This window comes from Chiloscyllium plagiosum, chromosome 7, assembly GCF_004010195.1.
Source record: "Chiloscyllium plagiosum isolate BGI_BamShark_2017 chromosome 7, ASM401019v2, whole genome shotgun sequence".
Lineage (NCBI taxonomy): Eukaryota > Metazoa > Chordata > Chondrichthyes > Orectolobiformes > Hemiscylliidae > Chiloscyllium > Chiloscyllium plagiosum.
Genome location: NC_057716.1, coordinates 20,140,025 through 20,156,436, shown reverse-complemented (window position 1 = coordinate 20,156,436; position 16,412 = coordinate 20,140,025). Strand labels below are relative to the sequence as shown.

General features: G+C 38.9%; 1 protein-coding gene across 21 annotated transcripts in view; it reads left to right on the top strand.

Moving 5' to 3' along the window:
* pcbp3 (poly(rC) binding protein 3) overlaps positions 1–16,412 on the top strand; it is a 149,390-nt gene that overhangs the window by 113,461 nt on the left and 19,517 nt on the right. For 14 of the 21 annotated variants that reach the window (XM_043693192.1, XM_043693188.1, XM_043693193.1 and 11 more), the window contains 6 exons: positions 1,934–2,080; positions 4,318–4,341; positions 4,787–4,819; positions 4,924–5,040; positions 10,785–10,916; positions 14,110–14,250. In XM_043693192.1, coding sequence (XP_043549127.1) covers positions 2,012–2,080; positions 4,318–4,341; positions 4,787–4,819; positions 4,924–5,040; positions 10,785–10,916; positions 14,110–14,250 — 516 coding nt within the window. In that variant the 5' untranslated portion in view covers positions 1,934–2,011. The remainder of the gene's footprint in view (positions 1–1,933; positions 2,081–4,317; positions 4,342–4,786; positions 4,820–4,923; positions 5,041–10,784; positions 10,917–14,109; positions 14,251–16,412) is intronic. The other 7 variants (XM_043693208.1, XM_043693207.1, XM_043693197.1 and 4 more) reach the window with 2 other exon arrangements.

Genomic DNA, 16,412 nt, shown 5'->3' with positions numbered 1-16,412 from the left:
GTCATCTGTAGAATTTGAGGCATCATTCTGCAACATACTTTAATGTTCAGTTCATTTAATGAACTATATATAAGCATTCTGAACACCACTTCAGTTTACACTTTTTGACTCATCCTGGACATGCAAAGATATTAGTTTACTGGGACACTTTTGCCTGATCAGAAGTGATGGATATGTGTGGTGGCATTATTTTGGTGAAATTGTCTTTCTGAATGTGAATATTACAAGATAATAAATCTGAAAACCTGTGCAACAAACACTTCGAATGAATTAGTAGATTTAGCTCAAACTTGGTATAAGTTGACAAAGCTGTGGTGCTGCTTGAAAAAAAACAGCATGTTTTCACCATTGAAAAATTGATCAACGCCAATTCTTGGGTGTGTTAAGTAACTGTTAGACTCCCTTGTCGTTCTACATTTCGCTCTATGACTCAAGTTTCGTTAGCATGAATTCACTAATACAATTGACAAATTGGGGACACTTTCTCAAGTGTGAACTTTTAAAACGTGTGTTGGCTGTAATGCGATTACAACGCCAACACTTGCAGCGCTGTTTCTAAAATGCAATTTTTCTATATCACAAGCTTGCACAAGAATGCAACCGTTGCGTCATTGAAGAGTTACCTGTATTGCAAGCATTGAATTATAAACCTTAGAAAAGCTACAATAATCTCCAGACGTTAAAGAGCCACGAAACACAAGCACAGCCTTTACAGGCACACTTCATTGCTATTGCACACATCTGTCTAGTCTCCATTGCCATTCAGTCCCCTCACTCATTCATTACCCTTGTCCCATTCCATTTCCACTTATTAATGCCCTGCCTCCCATCTCCACTCACTCTCATCCTACACTCATCATCTCTTTCCCTGCTGAGCTTCCATTCACTTAATCTTCCCTCCAGTTAAGGCACACTCATCCACTGCTATTCCACCCTTCCCCTGACCAGGCTATCTTTGACTTGCTCAAATATGTGTGTAAAGAGAACTGACAGCGGGTCCAAACCCTGTGCTCCAATTCCAGGCCCCCTAAGCTCTGAACAGTGCCCTACATCTCCCTGCCCCACTCTTAGTACTCTGACCTTGTGTACATACATGTCTAATAGCATGGATTCCTGCAGCCAAGGCTGTAAGCACAAGCTGCAGCTCTTGGAGGTGTGGCCTTGCCATAACCAAATCTGTTGCATTTTGTTTCTATAGACTAAAATGAGCCTGTAAGTCAAGAGTCCTTTTCGATTAATTTCCTTTTGTCTTTGAACGGAGCCAGCAGCCCAGTAACACACTTTTTCTTTGTGACATTCTATAATTTAAGATCAAAATTGTTTGAGCATTTCATTTGTCAACCTTCACGTAACAGCTAACATGATGCTGTTGTCACTCAGATACCATGTGTGTAGTTACTACCACAAATTATTGAGTCAGGCTCCTAATTTCTTTGGAAAGGAATGCATCTTGTGGAAATGTTATAGGTGCCTTTTGCTAGAGGCGATTAATTGGTTGTAATTGGATTTTTGGCTGAACGGTAAGTTTATCTGTATGTTTGAAACTTGCTCAAGACTTCAGAGTAAGGATAATCAGTTAATTTAATTTGTTTTCATTTTGAATGTATCTACTGCATATTCTTGCCATCATGTGACTTACGCCACAAACTAAAGTTGGAGTGTCTGGTTTTAGTACTTAGTCTTGTCTTGAAAGAGCCTTATACAATCGTATTTGTCCCTTTTGAATGGAAACTTACTTGAAATGAACCTGGGGATTTGTATACCCTGATTTTTTTTCATCCTCATTAAAAGTATCCCAAGCAATATGTTAGGTTGTTAGATGAGCGAGAGAGAATTGCTATGCTTTCCTTGAAGGTCTGTGTATGTGCAAATTGTTGCGATTTACAGGTGATTTTTGTTTTATGAATACTGTTTTCCCTGTGTATACATACAGGTGCATCACTACCCAAATACACTTTCCCTGAGGAATCCTTGATAGTAAACGAGCAACAGTGATACTACAACCACGACCATGGACCCTAAAGTTACCGAAGGCGGTCTAAATGTTACCCTTACCATCCGACTGCTGATGCATGGGAAGGTCAATATTCAGTTTTAGTATTACAAAGAGGAATGCAATGATGCTTGTCTTGCTGATGGTGGTCACCAGTAATGAATTAACTTGGCTTTAAGTCATTTAATGTTGCTCATCAAAGAGTGTGTGTTCAGGGACTTTATATTCCAACTATTGCAAATGCTTATATGGTTGACAAATAATTACTGTGACTGACTTGTCAAAATAGGTTTACTGGCTGACACTTTCATAACAGGAACATGGTTGAAATGAGTGAGTTTCTTCAAAATAATTGATGAGCTAATGCCAGAATTAAATTAATCCGAAATGAGTATTGCATTATGGCTCATCATGAACCTATTTCGTGTTAGATAAAAATTATACGTTTGGTTTTTGTAGTCTTAAAGAATTCCTCTGTGATGTCAGATGAGACCCGCAATGTTCAGTTTCTCTTCCCTTACACCTTCACCAAACAGAATTCAAAGTAACACTCATGTAATCACCATTTGCTCATATGGCAAGTGTTGACCTTTTAAAATGAAAGAATTGAACAGATTAAACATTTTGGAGAGAAACATGCAATAAAGCAATTGTAAAATACCACCATTTGAAATGTTTTCATGCTATCCTAATTATTGAATGTTAAGTAGGGGAATGGCATTTTCTTTCCACACTCCATTCTTTAGGACATCTAATGCTGTTCTGTTAGATATTTGCTTAGGTCTTCCAGTTTCAAGACCGTTAGAGACCTAACTATCCAATTCTCCCTGCCCCTGCTCCCTTTAACCCTAAGGCACCCTTGTTACCTGATGGCAACTCTACCCAACTGCCATCCTATTCCCTTAACCACTTTGCCAAAGATAGTTTGGGACATTTGAACTCAACTAAGCAGAATATAGCAGCTATTGCTATTTTTAAAAATGAGGCAAGTTTTCTACATGGATTCCTTTTGCTCATTTCATAGTTGATTTCTTTGAGGATTCATGTACTAGCTAAATTTGGAAGATCCTCAGTTAGAAAAATCTGAGGAAAAATAGGTTGATGTTTTTTGTCCAGTCAAGGTTGGAAACAGTGGCTGTGATCATAAGATTTGGCCAAATTAAATTTTGATCTCTTTGTCATCTTGACTGAACAAAGTTGATGTTTACCACTTGGACATTGTCTTTCCCTGTCAGCCTAAAACAGCCACCTGATGGAGTAGCACTTTGAAAGCTAGTGCTTCCAAATAAGCCTGTTGGACTATAACCCGGTGTTGTGATTTTTAACGTAGCCTACACAGTGATTTGCTTAGTATTAAGCATCTTTAACACTGGACCTTGCAGGAGTGTTAGAACTTCACATTGACAATTTCTAAAGGCAAGCAACGGAGGGAAGTCACTCTAGCCTACCTGCCCCTCATTTGAAGGTGATTTAACTTTAAATTTCCAAATAAGAAATTGAAATGATTCTGCCAGAGCACATCACTGCTTTCTTATTTAAGCACTGTTCAACATTTTATACCTGCTGTGCTGCTTTTCAGTTTGTTGCTGATCAACTGAATTTAAAGAATTGTGTACCCATTTAAGTATTGTAGTATTTCCTATTAACTGAAAATACTAATTTTAAAAAAAGGACATTTTCCCCAGACTTCTGTTAATCTTCAAACTGACTCTTTTGCATGAAGTAGAGCAGCAATGATTTAGTGACTCATCTCTGCTATTTGCCTCTTGCTGTAGGTTTCTGGTTATTTGACTTAAATGCTCTGTTTACTCTTGCCCATACACTGGTCATTCTGGGCATTTTCCCCGACTGAAAAGCTGTCCCTGTCGCTCCCAACCCATGCTGTATTTTCCTACCCACCCCCTCATCATTACTATTCCCACATCTTCCTCTTTGACCTATGCCCCTTGACATTTGCAGGAAGATGAGAATTATTGAGAAATCTGTTTTACTTTTGGAACTGTAACATGGTTTTTACTGTAAGTATTTGTCTAGTAAGGTTTATTTCTTTTCACAAATCCATTGAACTATTAGTGCCACTTAGTAAATCAAATATCAGTTGAATTCAGAAGCTTGAAGTTTTAGGTTTTCAAATAGGATATTCATTAGTATCCAATAAATTTGGTTTCAGCAGTATTTTAATGTGGCAATTAAAGCATTTATTAAAAACAGCTTGAAGTCTGTTTGTGCCACAAAAATTTGTGGATGAGTTAAGTAGTGCTCTATTAGAGGAATTATCTACAGGATAAGCATTACTATGTTCTTTTCCCCTTTGATTCTTACAGGAAGTTGGAAGCATCATTGGAAAGGTATTAATATTTTACTTTGTATTTGCTGATCTCTGATTATGAATCGCATTCCCAAAATATGAAAATTAAGTGAATGCATAGATATTTCAGATGACAATTCTGATATGTTTGTGGCTAAAGTCTTATGGTTTCCATAAAATTGTGTTCATGAGAAGCCTTTCTAACCTGTTTTTCTCTCTGGCTTGACTGTGTGGTTTATTACTTTTGTAGTAATCATTTCTACCTGTTGTGTACAGTTGCCACTTTCTAATGACTTCATACCATTTAACTGCAAGTCTGCAGACTTTCATTGCTTCCAAAGGCATGATATTGTACAACATTATTTTAAATTTCATGCCTTTGACTTATCAGTCTATAGCCAGTGCTACTATATCCAAAGATTACAGGATAGCATGAACAGAATATAGGTGAATGGTTTACGTGCTTTGTATCTCTCTGCTTTCAGAAAGGTGAAACTGTAAAGAAAATGCGCGAGGAGGTAAGTGAATTTTCACTGTGATCTTTCATTTGAGTTTTTGTGCCTTTGCCAAGTAGTTTGATCAGCTTTTCTGCTGTAACTTGAACATCTTGTGGCTGTTCCAGAGTGGTGCACGCATTAATATCTCTGAAGGAAATTGTCCCGAGCGAATTGTAACCATCACAGGTCCAACTGACGCAATATTCAAGGCATTTGCAATGATCGCCTTTAAATTTGAGGAGGTAAGATATGTGGCTTAGGGCAGTCGGAACTAAACCTATCTTTTGAAATTAGCTGTGTTTGTGTAGGTGTCTCATTTATGATTAGTTTTGCTGCAGTTGTCAGGAGGTGCACGTTTACGAAGAAACGTGTGTATGAACTATAGAGTTCAAAACTAATACCAGTCCTATTATGTGAAATTTTTAAAAACTGTTACCCAAGTTCTCTTTTCAAAAAAATATTCTTTGCATCTGTGTAGTGTGTAGGAATATAGCTGCATTCATAGCAGCCATTAAAATGAATTTCAATTATCTGTACCTCTGTTTAAACTGAGGTTTAAACTAGCATATCCCCATTACCCCTGACAGGTTCTGCAGTATGAATTTTGAGTTCAGTTCTGAGACCAAGTTGTGTTTAAATGCTGCAAACGTCTATATGTATCTAAGACAAGACAATACAAAATATTCATTGGATAACACCAAAAGTATAAGAGCAAAAATACGGTATTCAGTCCATCAAAATTGATCCACCAATCAATGAGATTGTTGTTATCTAGTAAGAGCATAAGAACTAGGAGCAAGATTAAGCAATTCAGCCTCTTGAACCTGCTCTGCCATTTAATATGCTGTCCACTCTTCATAACCTTCACCCTGTTACTAATTTTAAAATCTGTCCATCTCCTCAAATATACTGAGTCCCAGCATCCACTACCTTCTGGAATAGTGAATTCCACAGATTCACAATCCTTTGAAGTAAGTTTTCCTTACCTGTTTTAACTGTGCTACCCCTTATCCTAAAACTAATGTTCTAGATTACCCCCAGATGAGGAATAAGCCTCTGTACATCTACTTAGTCCATCCCTTTTATCATTCATCCAAATGAGATAGGGTGGCACGATGGCACAGTGGTTAACACTGCTGCCTCTCAGTGTCAGAGACCCGGGTTCAATTCCTGCCTCGGACAACTGTCTGTACGGAGTTTGCACACTCCCCGTGTCTGCGTGGGTTTCCTACAGGTGTTCCGGTTTCCTCCCACAGTCCAAAAATGTGCTGGTTAGGTGAATTGGCCATGCTAAAATTGCCTGTAGTGTTAGGTGAAGGGGTAAATGTAGGGGAATGGGTCTGGGTGGGTTGCTGTTCAGAGGGTCAGTGTGAACTTGTTGGGCTGAAGGGCCTGTTTCCACACTAAGTAATCTAATCTAATTGCTCCTCATAAACTTGTGTGGCCTAACCTACTCAATCTTGTAAACCAACTCTGAAGTGCCACCAGTGCAACTACATCTCCCCTCAAGGGGCATTATGCAATAATCCATATTCTCACTAATGTATTGTACAGTTGTAACAACACTTCTCTTTTATACTTCCTTTAGCAATAAATGCCAAAATGCCTGTTGTACTTGATTAATACATTGATCCCTGTATACCAAAGCACCCTGAAGTTTCTCTGTTTCGACAGTAAGTTGCTCTTCTATTCCCGCAACCAGAATGGATAATCTCACTTATCCACATTATACTAATACAGTAAATTTTGGCCCATTCACCTAACTTATTCATTCATTTGTAAATTTTTGTTACTTTATTGCAGCTTGCTTTCCCACCTATTTTAGTGTCCGCTACAAATTTGATTATAGTACATTTTACCTCACATCATGAATGTAGATTGTAAATAGTTGGGGTCTGAGGATCAAACTCTGCGGCACTCCACTAGTTGCATCTTGCCAACTGGAAAAAGACCCATTTATCCCGACTCTGTTTTTGCTGGCGAGCCAATAGTCTATCCAAGACAATAAATTACATCTAAAGCCCATGTGTTCTTACCTTTATGTATTAACCTTTTGTATGGCATCTTATCAAGTGCCTTCTGCAGTCCAGATATATTATGTTTGCAGGATTCCCATTATCTGCATTGTTTGTTACGTCTTTGAAGAACTACAGCAAATCAGTCAAAACATGATTTACTTTTCATAAAACTATGCTGATTATAATGGATTGCGTTTGGTTTTCCAAATGTTTTGTTACTACTACCTTAACAGATTCTAACAGTTTTCCAGTCATTTTATCAAGTCCTGGAGATTTATCCACATTTGTTTTCTCAGCCCTCCAGCATGTCCTCTTCTGTAACATGAACTATTTCTACAACAACAGTATTTATTTCCCCGAGTACTCTAGCCTCCATTTCTTTCTCCTCCATTTCCTAATTTGTCTCCCTTTCATTTTGAAGAAAGGTATTTATATTAATATTTCTACATCCCCTAGAACTTTCCTGCGTCCAGGGAATTTTGGAGTATTGTATTTTGGATCCACTGTCTTTGTCACTTCCTTTTCTTAAGATAAAGGGTCTGTCAAGCCCTGGGGACTTGTTTGCTTTCAGTCCCAATAGTTTGAGTACTTTTTCCCTAGTAATTGTTCCACAATCTTCCCTTTCTATAATCTTGGTGTTGCCTGCTACTATTGGAATGGCATTAGTGTCTTCTGGCTTTTAAAAACAGAAGAAAAAATCGATTTAGTGACTCCATTTGTGTTCCTTGCTATTAACTCCTTAATCTCATCATCCAAGAGTCCAACATTCCTTCTAGCTACCCAATTCCCTTTTACCACTTCAAATCTTTTGCTCTCCATTTTATATTTTGCAGTAGTTTTCTTTCATAATATACCTTTGCTCTTTTTGTAGTGTTTTTGGTAACCCTTTGAGCTTTCAAGGTTTCCAGATCTTCCAGCCTGCCATTCACCTTTGCAATACAGTACACCTTTGCTTTTGGCTTTATTATCTTCAACTTCCTTGCTTAGCCATGGATGTTTTTTCCCCCTCTTACAATCTTTCTGAAATATGTTTTAATCCTGCAGCATAGAACAGGTCCTTTTGTCCATGCTGGTCAAGTTTCCCAAGTTAAACTAGTCCCATTTGCCTGTGTTTGACCGATATCCTTCTATCCCTGTAAACATTTCCTATTATGTATTGAATTGAATTTATTGTCATGTGTACCAAGGCACAGTGAAAATATTTGTCTTGCGAGCAGTACAGGCAGATCACATGGTTAAGTAGCCTGGATCAGCAAATAATAGGTAAACAGCGGCAAAAACAAAAACACAGGTCTATTAAGTTTAGAGTGTAGGACGATTGTAGGAAATAGAAAACTTAGATCTGCACGTAGGATCTTGCAAGGAGTCGACCATATCCAGGGCCATCTTTGTAACTGTATCTACCACTTCTACATCCTTGTAACCATCTCTTCATAATGGCTGCAAAATCATATCAATTTACTTCAGTTTGCACCACCAGTTCATCTATTGCATTCCAAATACATAAGTGGGAGCAGAATTAGGCCATTCAGCCCTCAGTCTTCTCTTCCCCTTCTCATGCCTTCTCCCATAAATGTTGATCCCCTTACTAATCAAGAACCTTTCTTCCTCTGTCTTAAATACGTTTAATGACTTGGCCTCCACAGCCTTCTGTGACAATGAGTTCTGCAGATTCACCACCCTCTGGCTGAAGAAATACTTCCTCAACTCAATTCTAAAGGATCATCCCTCCACTCTAAGGCTATGCCCTTAGGATCTAATCTCATCTACTAGTGGAACAATCATCTCCATGTCCGCTGTATCCAGGCCTCCGTATTCTCCGTTTCAGTGAGATTTCCCCTTCATCCTTCTAAACTCTATTCAGGACCCAGAGTCCTCAGCTGCTGCTCACTTGACAAGCCCTTCATTCCCAGGATTGTTCCTGTAAACTTCTGGACAACCTCAAAGGCCAGCATGTGCTTCCTTTAGATACCGGTCCAAATTACTCAATATTTCAAATGCAATCTGACGAGACCCTTATACAACCTCAGCAGTTCATTTCTGCTCTTGTATTTTAGCGCTCTCAATGAATGCTAAGATTGCGTTTGCCTTCCAACTCAACATGCGTGTTAACCTTGAGAGAATCCTGAACTAGAACTCTCCAATCCCTTTGTGCTTCAGTAGGGAGCATTTTAGCCAGGAGTAGTTGAGTATCTCCTTACATTTCTGCCACTGCTTGTCAGCTGTCCTACTTTTGTCTTCCTGTCCAATCCACTATGGCCAAGCCTTTCCTCTTGCCTATGGAATTACCTATGTTTAACTTCAGACTGCTATTAGAGTCAGGTGTACAGCATGGAAACAGACCCTTTGTTCCAACTCGTCCATGCCAACCAGATATCCCCAAATGAATCCAGTCCCATTTGCCAGCACTTGGCCCATATCCCTCTAAACTCTTCTTACTAATATGCACATTCAGGCGCCTTTTTAATGTTGTAATTGTACTAGCCTCCACCACTTCCTCTGGCAGCTCATTCTATACATGCACCATCTGTTGCATGAAAAGGCTGCCCCGCAGGTCTCTTTTATATCTTTCCCCTCTCACCCTAAACCCATGTCCTCTAGTTCTGGACTCTCCCACCCCAGGGAAAAGACCATGTCTATTTACCCTATCCATGCCCCTCATGATTTTATAAACCTCTGTAAGGTCACCCCTCAGCCTCCGACGCTCCAGGGAAAACAGCTCCAGCCTATTCAGCCTCTCCCTATAGCTCAAACCCTGCCAACATCAGTGTAAATCTTTTTTTGAACTGTTTCAAGTTTCACAACATCCTTCCTCTAGGAGGGCCACCAGAATTGCACGCACTATTTCTGTGGGACTCCAACTTGTTGCCTTGCAATTGAATTTGAAATTCTAGCAATCTATGATCACTCGTCTCTCATGGATCCTTTACTGTGTGATTAATCCCACCTCGTTGCACAATACCATATCCGGAATAGCCGCCTTCCTGGTTGGTTCCAAAACACACTACTCCAAGAAATGATCTCTCATACATTCAATTAACTTTCCCATGAAGCTAGCTATGCTAATGTATTAATTCAGTCTTATGTGCATATTAAAATCGCCCATTATTATTTCTGTACCCTTTCTTACAAACCCCTGAACATTTCCTGGTTTATACTGTGACCCATAATGGTGCTACTGTTTGGGGACATATGGATTGCACCCATCTAGGGACCTGTTTCCTTATTTCTACCCACACTGATTCTATGTCTTGATCTCCTGTGCTGGTATCATTTCTAACCATAGCATTCACATCATCTTTACTAACAAAGCTACACATATCTTTTCCTTCCTACTTATCCTTCCAAAGCAACACTGAGTACCCTTGTTATTCAGTTCTCAAAACTGGTCTCCCTGGAACCATGTCTATCAAAATTGGTAATTGCTGCCAAATGCTACCCACGTATCTCTGTTTGCGCTGTTAACTCATTAATTTTGCTCCCGATGCTTTGTGTATTCAGATGCGCCTTTAAGTTTGTTCTATTATCAAATTTCTCCACTTTTGTATGATTCCTTGGTGCATGATATATTCGTGTCTTTTTTTTGATTTTCTGGTAACAATCAGCTCTGTTCACCTGCTCTCTCCCCCTTTCTCAACTTTGATTTTCTGATTTTCCATGCAATTGAACCTTATATCCACTACCCCCACTCAAAAAAAAACTTTAGTTTTAAATTTCGTGCAATTCACCAGGACTTTTCCAGAATCTGAGGATTCTTGAAAGTTTACCAACAGTGCTTTTTTGTTTTGAATTTTTAGTTCTTAAAACCTTCCCAATCCTCTGGTTTGCCATAATCTTTCCTAGATTTAGGCTTTTTCTTTTAGTTTGTTATCCTTAACTTAATCCTGGTTGCTTATTCCTCTCCTCACTGAGATGTCTCTTCTGGGATTATTGTCTATAACACCAAGACTACTTGTTCACAATTTCAGGACATCGATAACTCAATGTCGAACAGTACTGCCACCAGTAAACCACCTGTGACCCTGCGGCTTGTGGTACCAGCCAGTCAGTGCGGATCACTGATTGGCAAAGGGGGCTCCAAGATCAAAGAAATTCGTGAGGTCAGCTTTTTGCTCTGCTTGCATGTGGTTTGTCTGGTAGAATGTGTATTTCAGATGTTTAATATTACTGATGAGATTCAACATGATGTATAGTTGTCACTGTACCTAATGCTGTGCCAATTCTCAAACAAATGGTCATTAGCTTGCAGTCTGAGTAGTCTTATGATCTGGTCTCCCCTGCCAATAATGCCACTAGATAGCAAGACTTTTGTTGGGATCTTCAATGCTTTACTTTGAGAGAGCTACTGTGTGCATTTTTTTTAAGATACAATGGTGCATAAACTGATTGCAGCCAGAGATGACAAACAAAGACAGTTCACAGAATCTTACTAGATGGCAGGAAAGCATTGTGCCCGCCTTGTGTCTTTGAGTAAACTTAATTGGTATACTTCGCCTCCGCTGCTTATCCTTCAAAAGGTTTTCCTCCAAGTAAATAACCAATTCCCTTTTGAAAAATATTGCTGAATGTACTTACACTCATTATAACTTGGTAAAATAAAATCTCATCTACCCTCAGATTCTTGTGGCAATTATCTTTTTCTGTTTATTGACCTTTCTGATTTTTGAAACAATTATTGTTCTTTTGATTTAGCAAACCACTTCATTTGAGGGGCTTGGTAGACATGAAATCTTTCTTTAGCTTTTTCGGTTCCAAATAGAATAATCCCAGTTTTACATTTCACTCCATATAATTGAAGACCTTAACCATACAAACTGCGTCACGAAAAGAGTATTTTCAATCATTTTTCTTGAGGCAATCCCTATAAATGCTGGTAGGTTTTCAAGCTCCTGCTGCAGACAATGGCATGTTTCCAAGGACCCCAGTCTAACTTTTGAAAAATTGTGGTTGGAAACCAAAGCAATGCAGTGCTGCCATTTTTGCTGCTGTAGCGTTCTAGATGTCATGCTAGTAAGATAATGAATAATTCAAGAAATAATGCTCAAGTATGAGACCAGCTATACTAATGGATGGTTTAACATCTGCAGGCAGACAGTATTCCACTGCTCACCACTTTTTTTTGGCCCCAAAGGCAACAAAAGCATTTTCTTAATCTGCTGCAGGGGAGTTTAGTCAGTGAAATTGCATTAAACTTAATCATAAAGTCATCCCAGTTCAAGAGCCGACGACTCGGTCACGGTAAGACCAGACTAGGTTGCTTTCAAATTTTCCTAACTTGAGTAGGTTTGGTTATAAACTAGTTCAAAATTTTGTTTTTGTAGTGTAAGGCATTTGTCAATTTCAGGAAACAATGGACTGCACCAAAGACCCATGTCACTTCTTTGTTGACCATTACCTGTTGTGGCTATAAAGACTGACTTTTGAGTGATGGGTACAAGTAAACAGCATTGGCCAAAATGGCTGCTGTTTTCTCCCCTAAGGATCCCTTTTCTGTTTTTCACATCGTCTCTGTCCATGCCCTTCCTGACTTCGTCCCTGGCACTCCGGTCAGCAGCAAGACCTGCATGTAAGCAGATTCTGATCCTTGTCATCTTGATGTGTCTCTTGCTAATGTCCTTGTGTTGCAGGTATGGATGATCTGTTGGTTTAATGCCAGTGCAAACTTTCCTCAGATTGTCTGGAGGATGTGTCTGTCATTTATTTGGTTCACATCACCCAGCAAATGCGTGCATTTACTGACAAAAACAACATGCTGGAGCTCCCTGCATGTTGGAAGTATTTGCATATTTAGCACTTGCCTCCCAAAAAGTCCCTGAAATTTGTCTTGAGCAATTGAGGTGAAAGCTACTTTTCCTGGCTTGCATAAGTTGTCTATGCTCTATTGATGTAATGGAGAATGTTGAATACAAACTTAATACATGTGCATCTTCATATTTTCCTTTAAGTTGCTGTTGGCCCACACTGTTCAGTGTTGATTTGTTTTATTGTCACGTATACCTAAGTATAGTGAAAAGCTTTAAATGCAAGCAGTACAGGCAGATCATAGTAAGCAAGGACATACAGATCGTAGGGTGAAGAAAAATACTTGGAGGCATACAGGTTACATCACATGGCATGTGCTGGGCAAGACCAACATTAGCAAGATCGGCATTATTTGAAGTTAGAGAGTCCATCCATCAGCATAATGAAGGCAGGGATGAAGCTGCTCCTGAATCTACTAGTGCTTGTTCAAGCTTGTGCACCTTCTGCCTGACCAAAGAGTTTGTATGAGTGTGTTACTAGGATGCCTTGGATCTTTGATGTTGGCAGCTTTTCTGCAGCAGCGGGCTGTGTAAATAGAGTCTATGGATGGAAAGTTGGCTTCTGTGATAGTCTGGTTCTGTGCACACAACCTTCTGTAGTTTCTTACGGTCCTGGGCACACCAGGCTGTTCTGCACACGGGCAGTATGCTTTCAGTGGTGCATCTGTAAAAGTTGGAGAGTGTACTTATGGAAATGCAAACTTTCCTGAGCTGCCTGAGGAAGAGGAGACATTGTTGTGCATCTGTGGAAAGCCTAGGATAGGTGGTCTGTTGTTGTCACTCTTTGGAACTTGATACTGTCCATCGCGTCAGCCTCTTTCATGTAGATCTAGCCATGTTCTCCTCCTGATGTTGCAGCTATGGCCTTGTCAAACTTGGTCCTCATTTTAGTGTCTAGAGATACATTACTCGTGATTGTTAATCCATTGGGCATGAAGCATGTGACAGCCTTCAGAGAGGTTGATAGAAGGTGGCCCATTGCACTGGCCTTCCTGACACCATTGTCATTCCAAAGTCCTGCCAAGCTTGGAGAACAAATCTGCAAGCTGTTGTGAGTGAACCTCAGTATGGGGTGTTGTGCACTTTGTGCATGGTGTATTGAATTAGCAATATTAATACAAAAACAATTTGTATGTCACTGATAAGTGCCTAACTGGAATTTATGTAATTTACACAATATTAACATGAAGATTATCTTGTGATTAAGGGAGCACATTAAATTCTTGTTTTAACACTTGTAATGGATTTATTAAAATTTTACTTAGGATTACAATAAATTATGCTGTGTTCTCCCTATATTTTGAAATTTTGGCCATCTGCATATTGAGGTGCACAGACTTAGTGAAATGTGTCAACTACACAATGCAGGCATGTTTCATTGAACTGGCTCAAAGGACTTCTAGATGCAAATTATGGTCAAATAATTGTCATTCTTCCAGACTCTGGCACCACATCTGTGGCTTTAACCTATGCATTTTTTTATTCGTTGCAGTCAACAGGGGCTCAAGTCCAGGTAGCAGGGGACATGCTGCCTAATTCCACTGAGCGTGCTGTGACAATCTCTGGGATGCCAGATGCTATCATCCAGTGTGTGAAGCAAATATGTGTGGTGATGCTGGAGGTAGAGTATAAGGCGAGCATCAGGAGCAGCATATTTTAAGGGAGTCATGGCTGCCTTTTGGGCATTGTAATACTTTGATACCATAACACAGATTAATTGTACCTGAAGATGTCTGATCTGATTTAGTTTTATAATGTAAGTTGGGCAATACAAATAAGATGACAACTTGATTCAACTGTTAGTGTCAACTTTCATCCATACTAGATTCATCTTCTGTTTTTCTTTCTTATCCTATTTGGGTAACGTTCAACACACAAATACAAAATAATGCTGCATTCTAGGTCAGTCTTTCATAATTTTTAAAATTGTTTTACTTTTTATTCTTTAAAGTCTACCTTGCAGATTTGAATAGGAATTCTGTTGATCAATTCATGATTCACATTCCATTGTCCTCTTTAATGATTACTCCACTGAACTATAAAGTGTTCTATTACTCCTGTAAGCATGAATAGTCACAACGGTTAATCATTTCCACCTGAGTTTCAAAGCCATGTTCTATTAAAGTTAAGAGCTAGATTTATAGCCAGTTACTTGATGTTATCATCCAGTTTTCAGCTTTTATTAAAAAGATCTCAGATTGGAAAATTTACACTTTGCAATAACGAGAGCACCTGCAAGTTTTTGGCTGGTACTTGCTTGGTTAAAGTTATGATTTAAGTCTAGCTTAGAGTGGTATTGGAACAGCACAGCAGGTCAGGCAGCATCTGAGGAGCAGGAAAATTGACTTTCCGGGCAAAAGCTCCTCCTAAGTTGATTTGAGTCGACTTCTGATTAACCTATACAATCAGACAAAGACAGGCATACTTTGTTCTTTTCACAATCCAGGATACAATAAATGTATGTGAATGTTAATAACTTGGAACTCTGGCACTGTAATACCTTTGCAAAGTGGCCCCATTAATCGATCAAATCAGTTGATGCCATTTTTTAGCTCTTCTGTACAAATCTTATTTACAGGCAAGGTAGTCACTGAATAAATGAAGTTGCTATTAAAATGAGTAGGTGGATACAGAGCTATTTTGAATTTTCACTAAAAAAAAATTTCAAATTCATTCTAACAAACTGAGCTATGGAAAATGTTTCTACAATAACTGTCATTGGCAGCTACACTCGTGATTCAGACATCCGGTTATTTATGAAGCATTCTCTCAAAACATCTTTTATTCTCAGGTGAAAACCCTTTCAAAGCTGGACTGGCATAAAGCTGTTTTTGTAAATTATACACCGTTCACTTGTTAAGGCACTCATACAATACAGTGTACAAACCTCCAACTTTTAGAACATTTCTGATGTCCTTTTAAAATGTTTAAATACCTTTCTGGTGTTTGACTTTGAGGTAAGTTATGAGGAATATCATTCCCTGAACTCCAGGCAAATTAAAAAAATAATGGTTTACTTTTTGTCACTCAATGTGTTTAAGGAATGCAAGCGTGGCTTTGAACCTTGTTATATTAAAATTTCAAATTGCTGTTCTCCAATCTGGGCTCTTTCCAGAGCTACAAACAACCTTTCCTGTGTTTTCCTAGCCAATTAGTTGATCATCACAATACTGGTATTCAGGGTAAAGTGTGATTTTACACTAGGTATGTAATATAAATGGTGCAGGTACTTTCAGTCTAGTGCTAGAAACAATGAAAGAGAGATTTGCTTAACCTTCAATCAGACTTGTCAGTTCTGCAGCTAAGTATGGATGTAAAATTTAAATAGATTCCACTGTGCAGTCACCAAACATATCAAGCTATCAGTGCAAAGTGATAAATCATCCTGCAGTTTTAAAATGTAACCAGAAAGATTGCAGAATGGAGCATACCCACTTCAGTTTGCCCTTCTAGTTTCAAGCATCCTATGTGAAGGCTAGTGTTATCAAAATGTCTATTGAAGATGGAGTTAATACTGGTTCTGTTTGCATTTTGTGAATCTGTTACTCCCATTCTTAGCAAAGTTTTCAGCAGTCCATTTTAGGTAGTGATAAGTTGCTGATGATGACTAAGCTGCATTCTAATTTGGAAATGGAGTATTGTGTAGAGGAGTTTTTTTAATTTAAAGCTTCAAAATGTGTTTGGAATGCCCCTGCCACAGTTCCACTTTGATTGAGTTGGGGAGCAGCAAATATACAAAATAAAATCACTAGAGGAGACTGGGATAGGGTAATTTATAAATTAGGGATTATATGC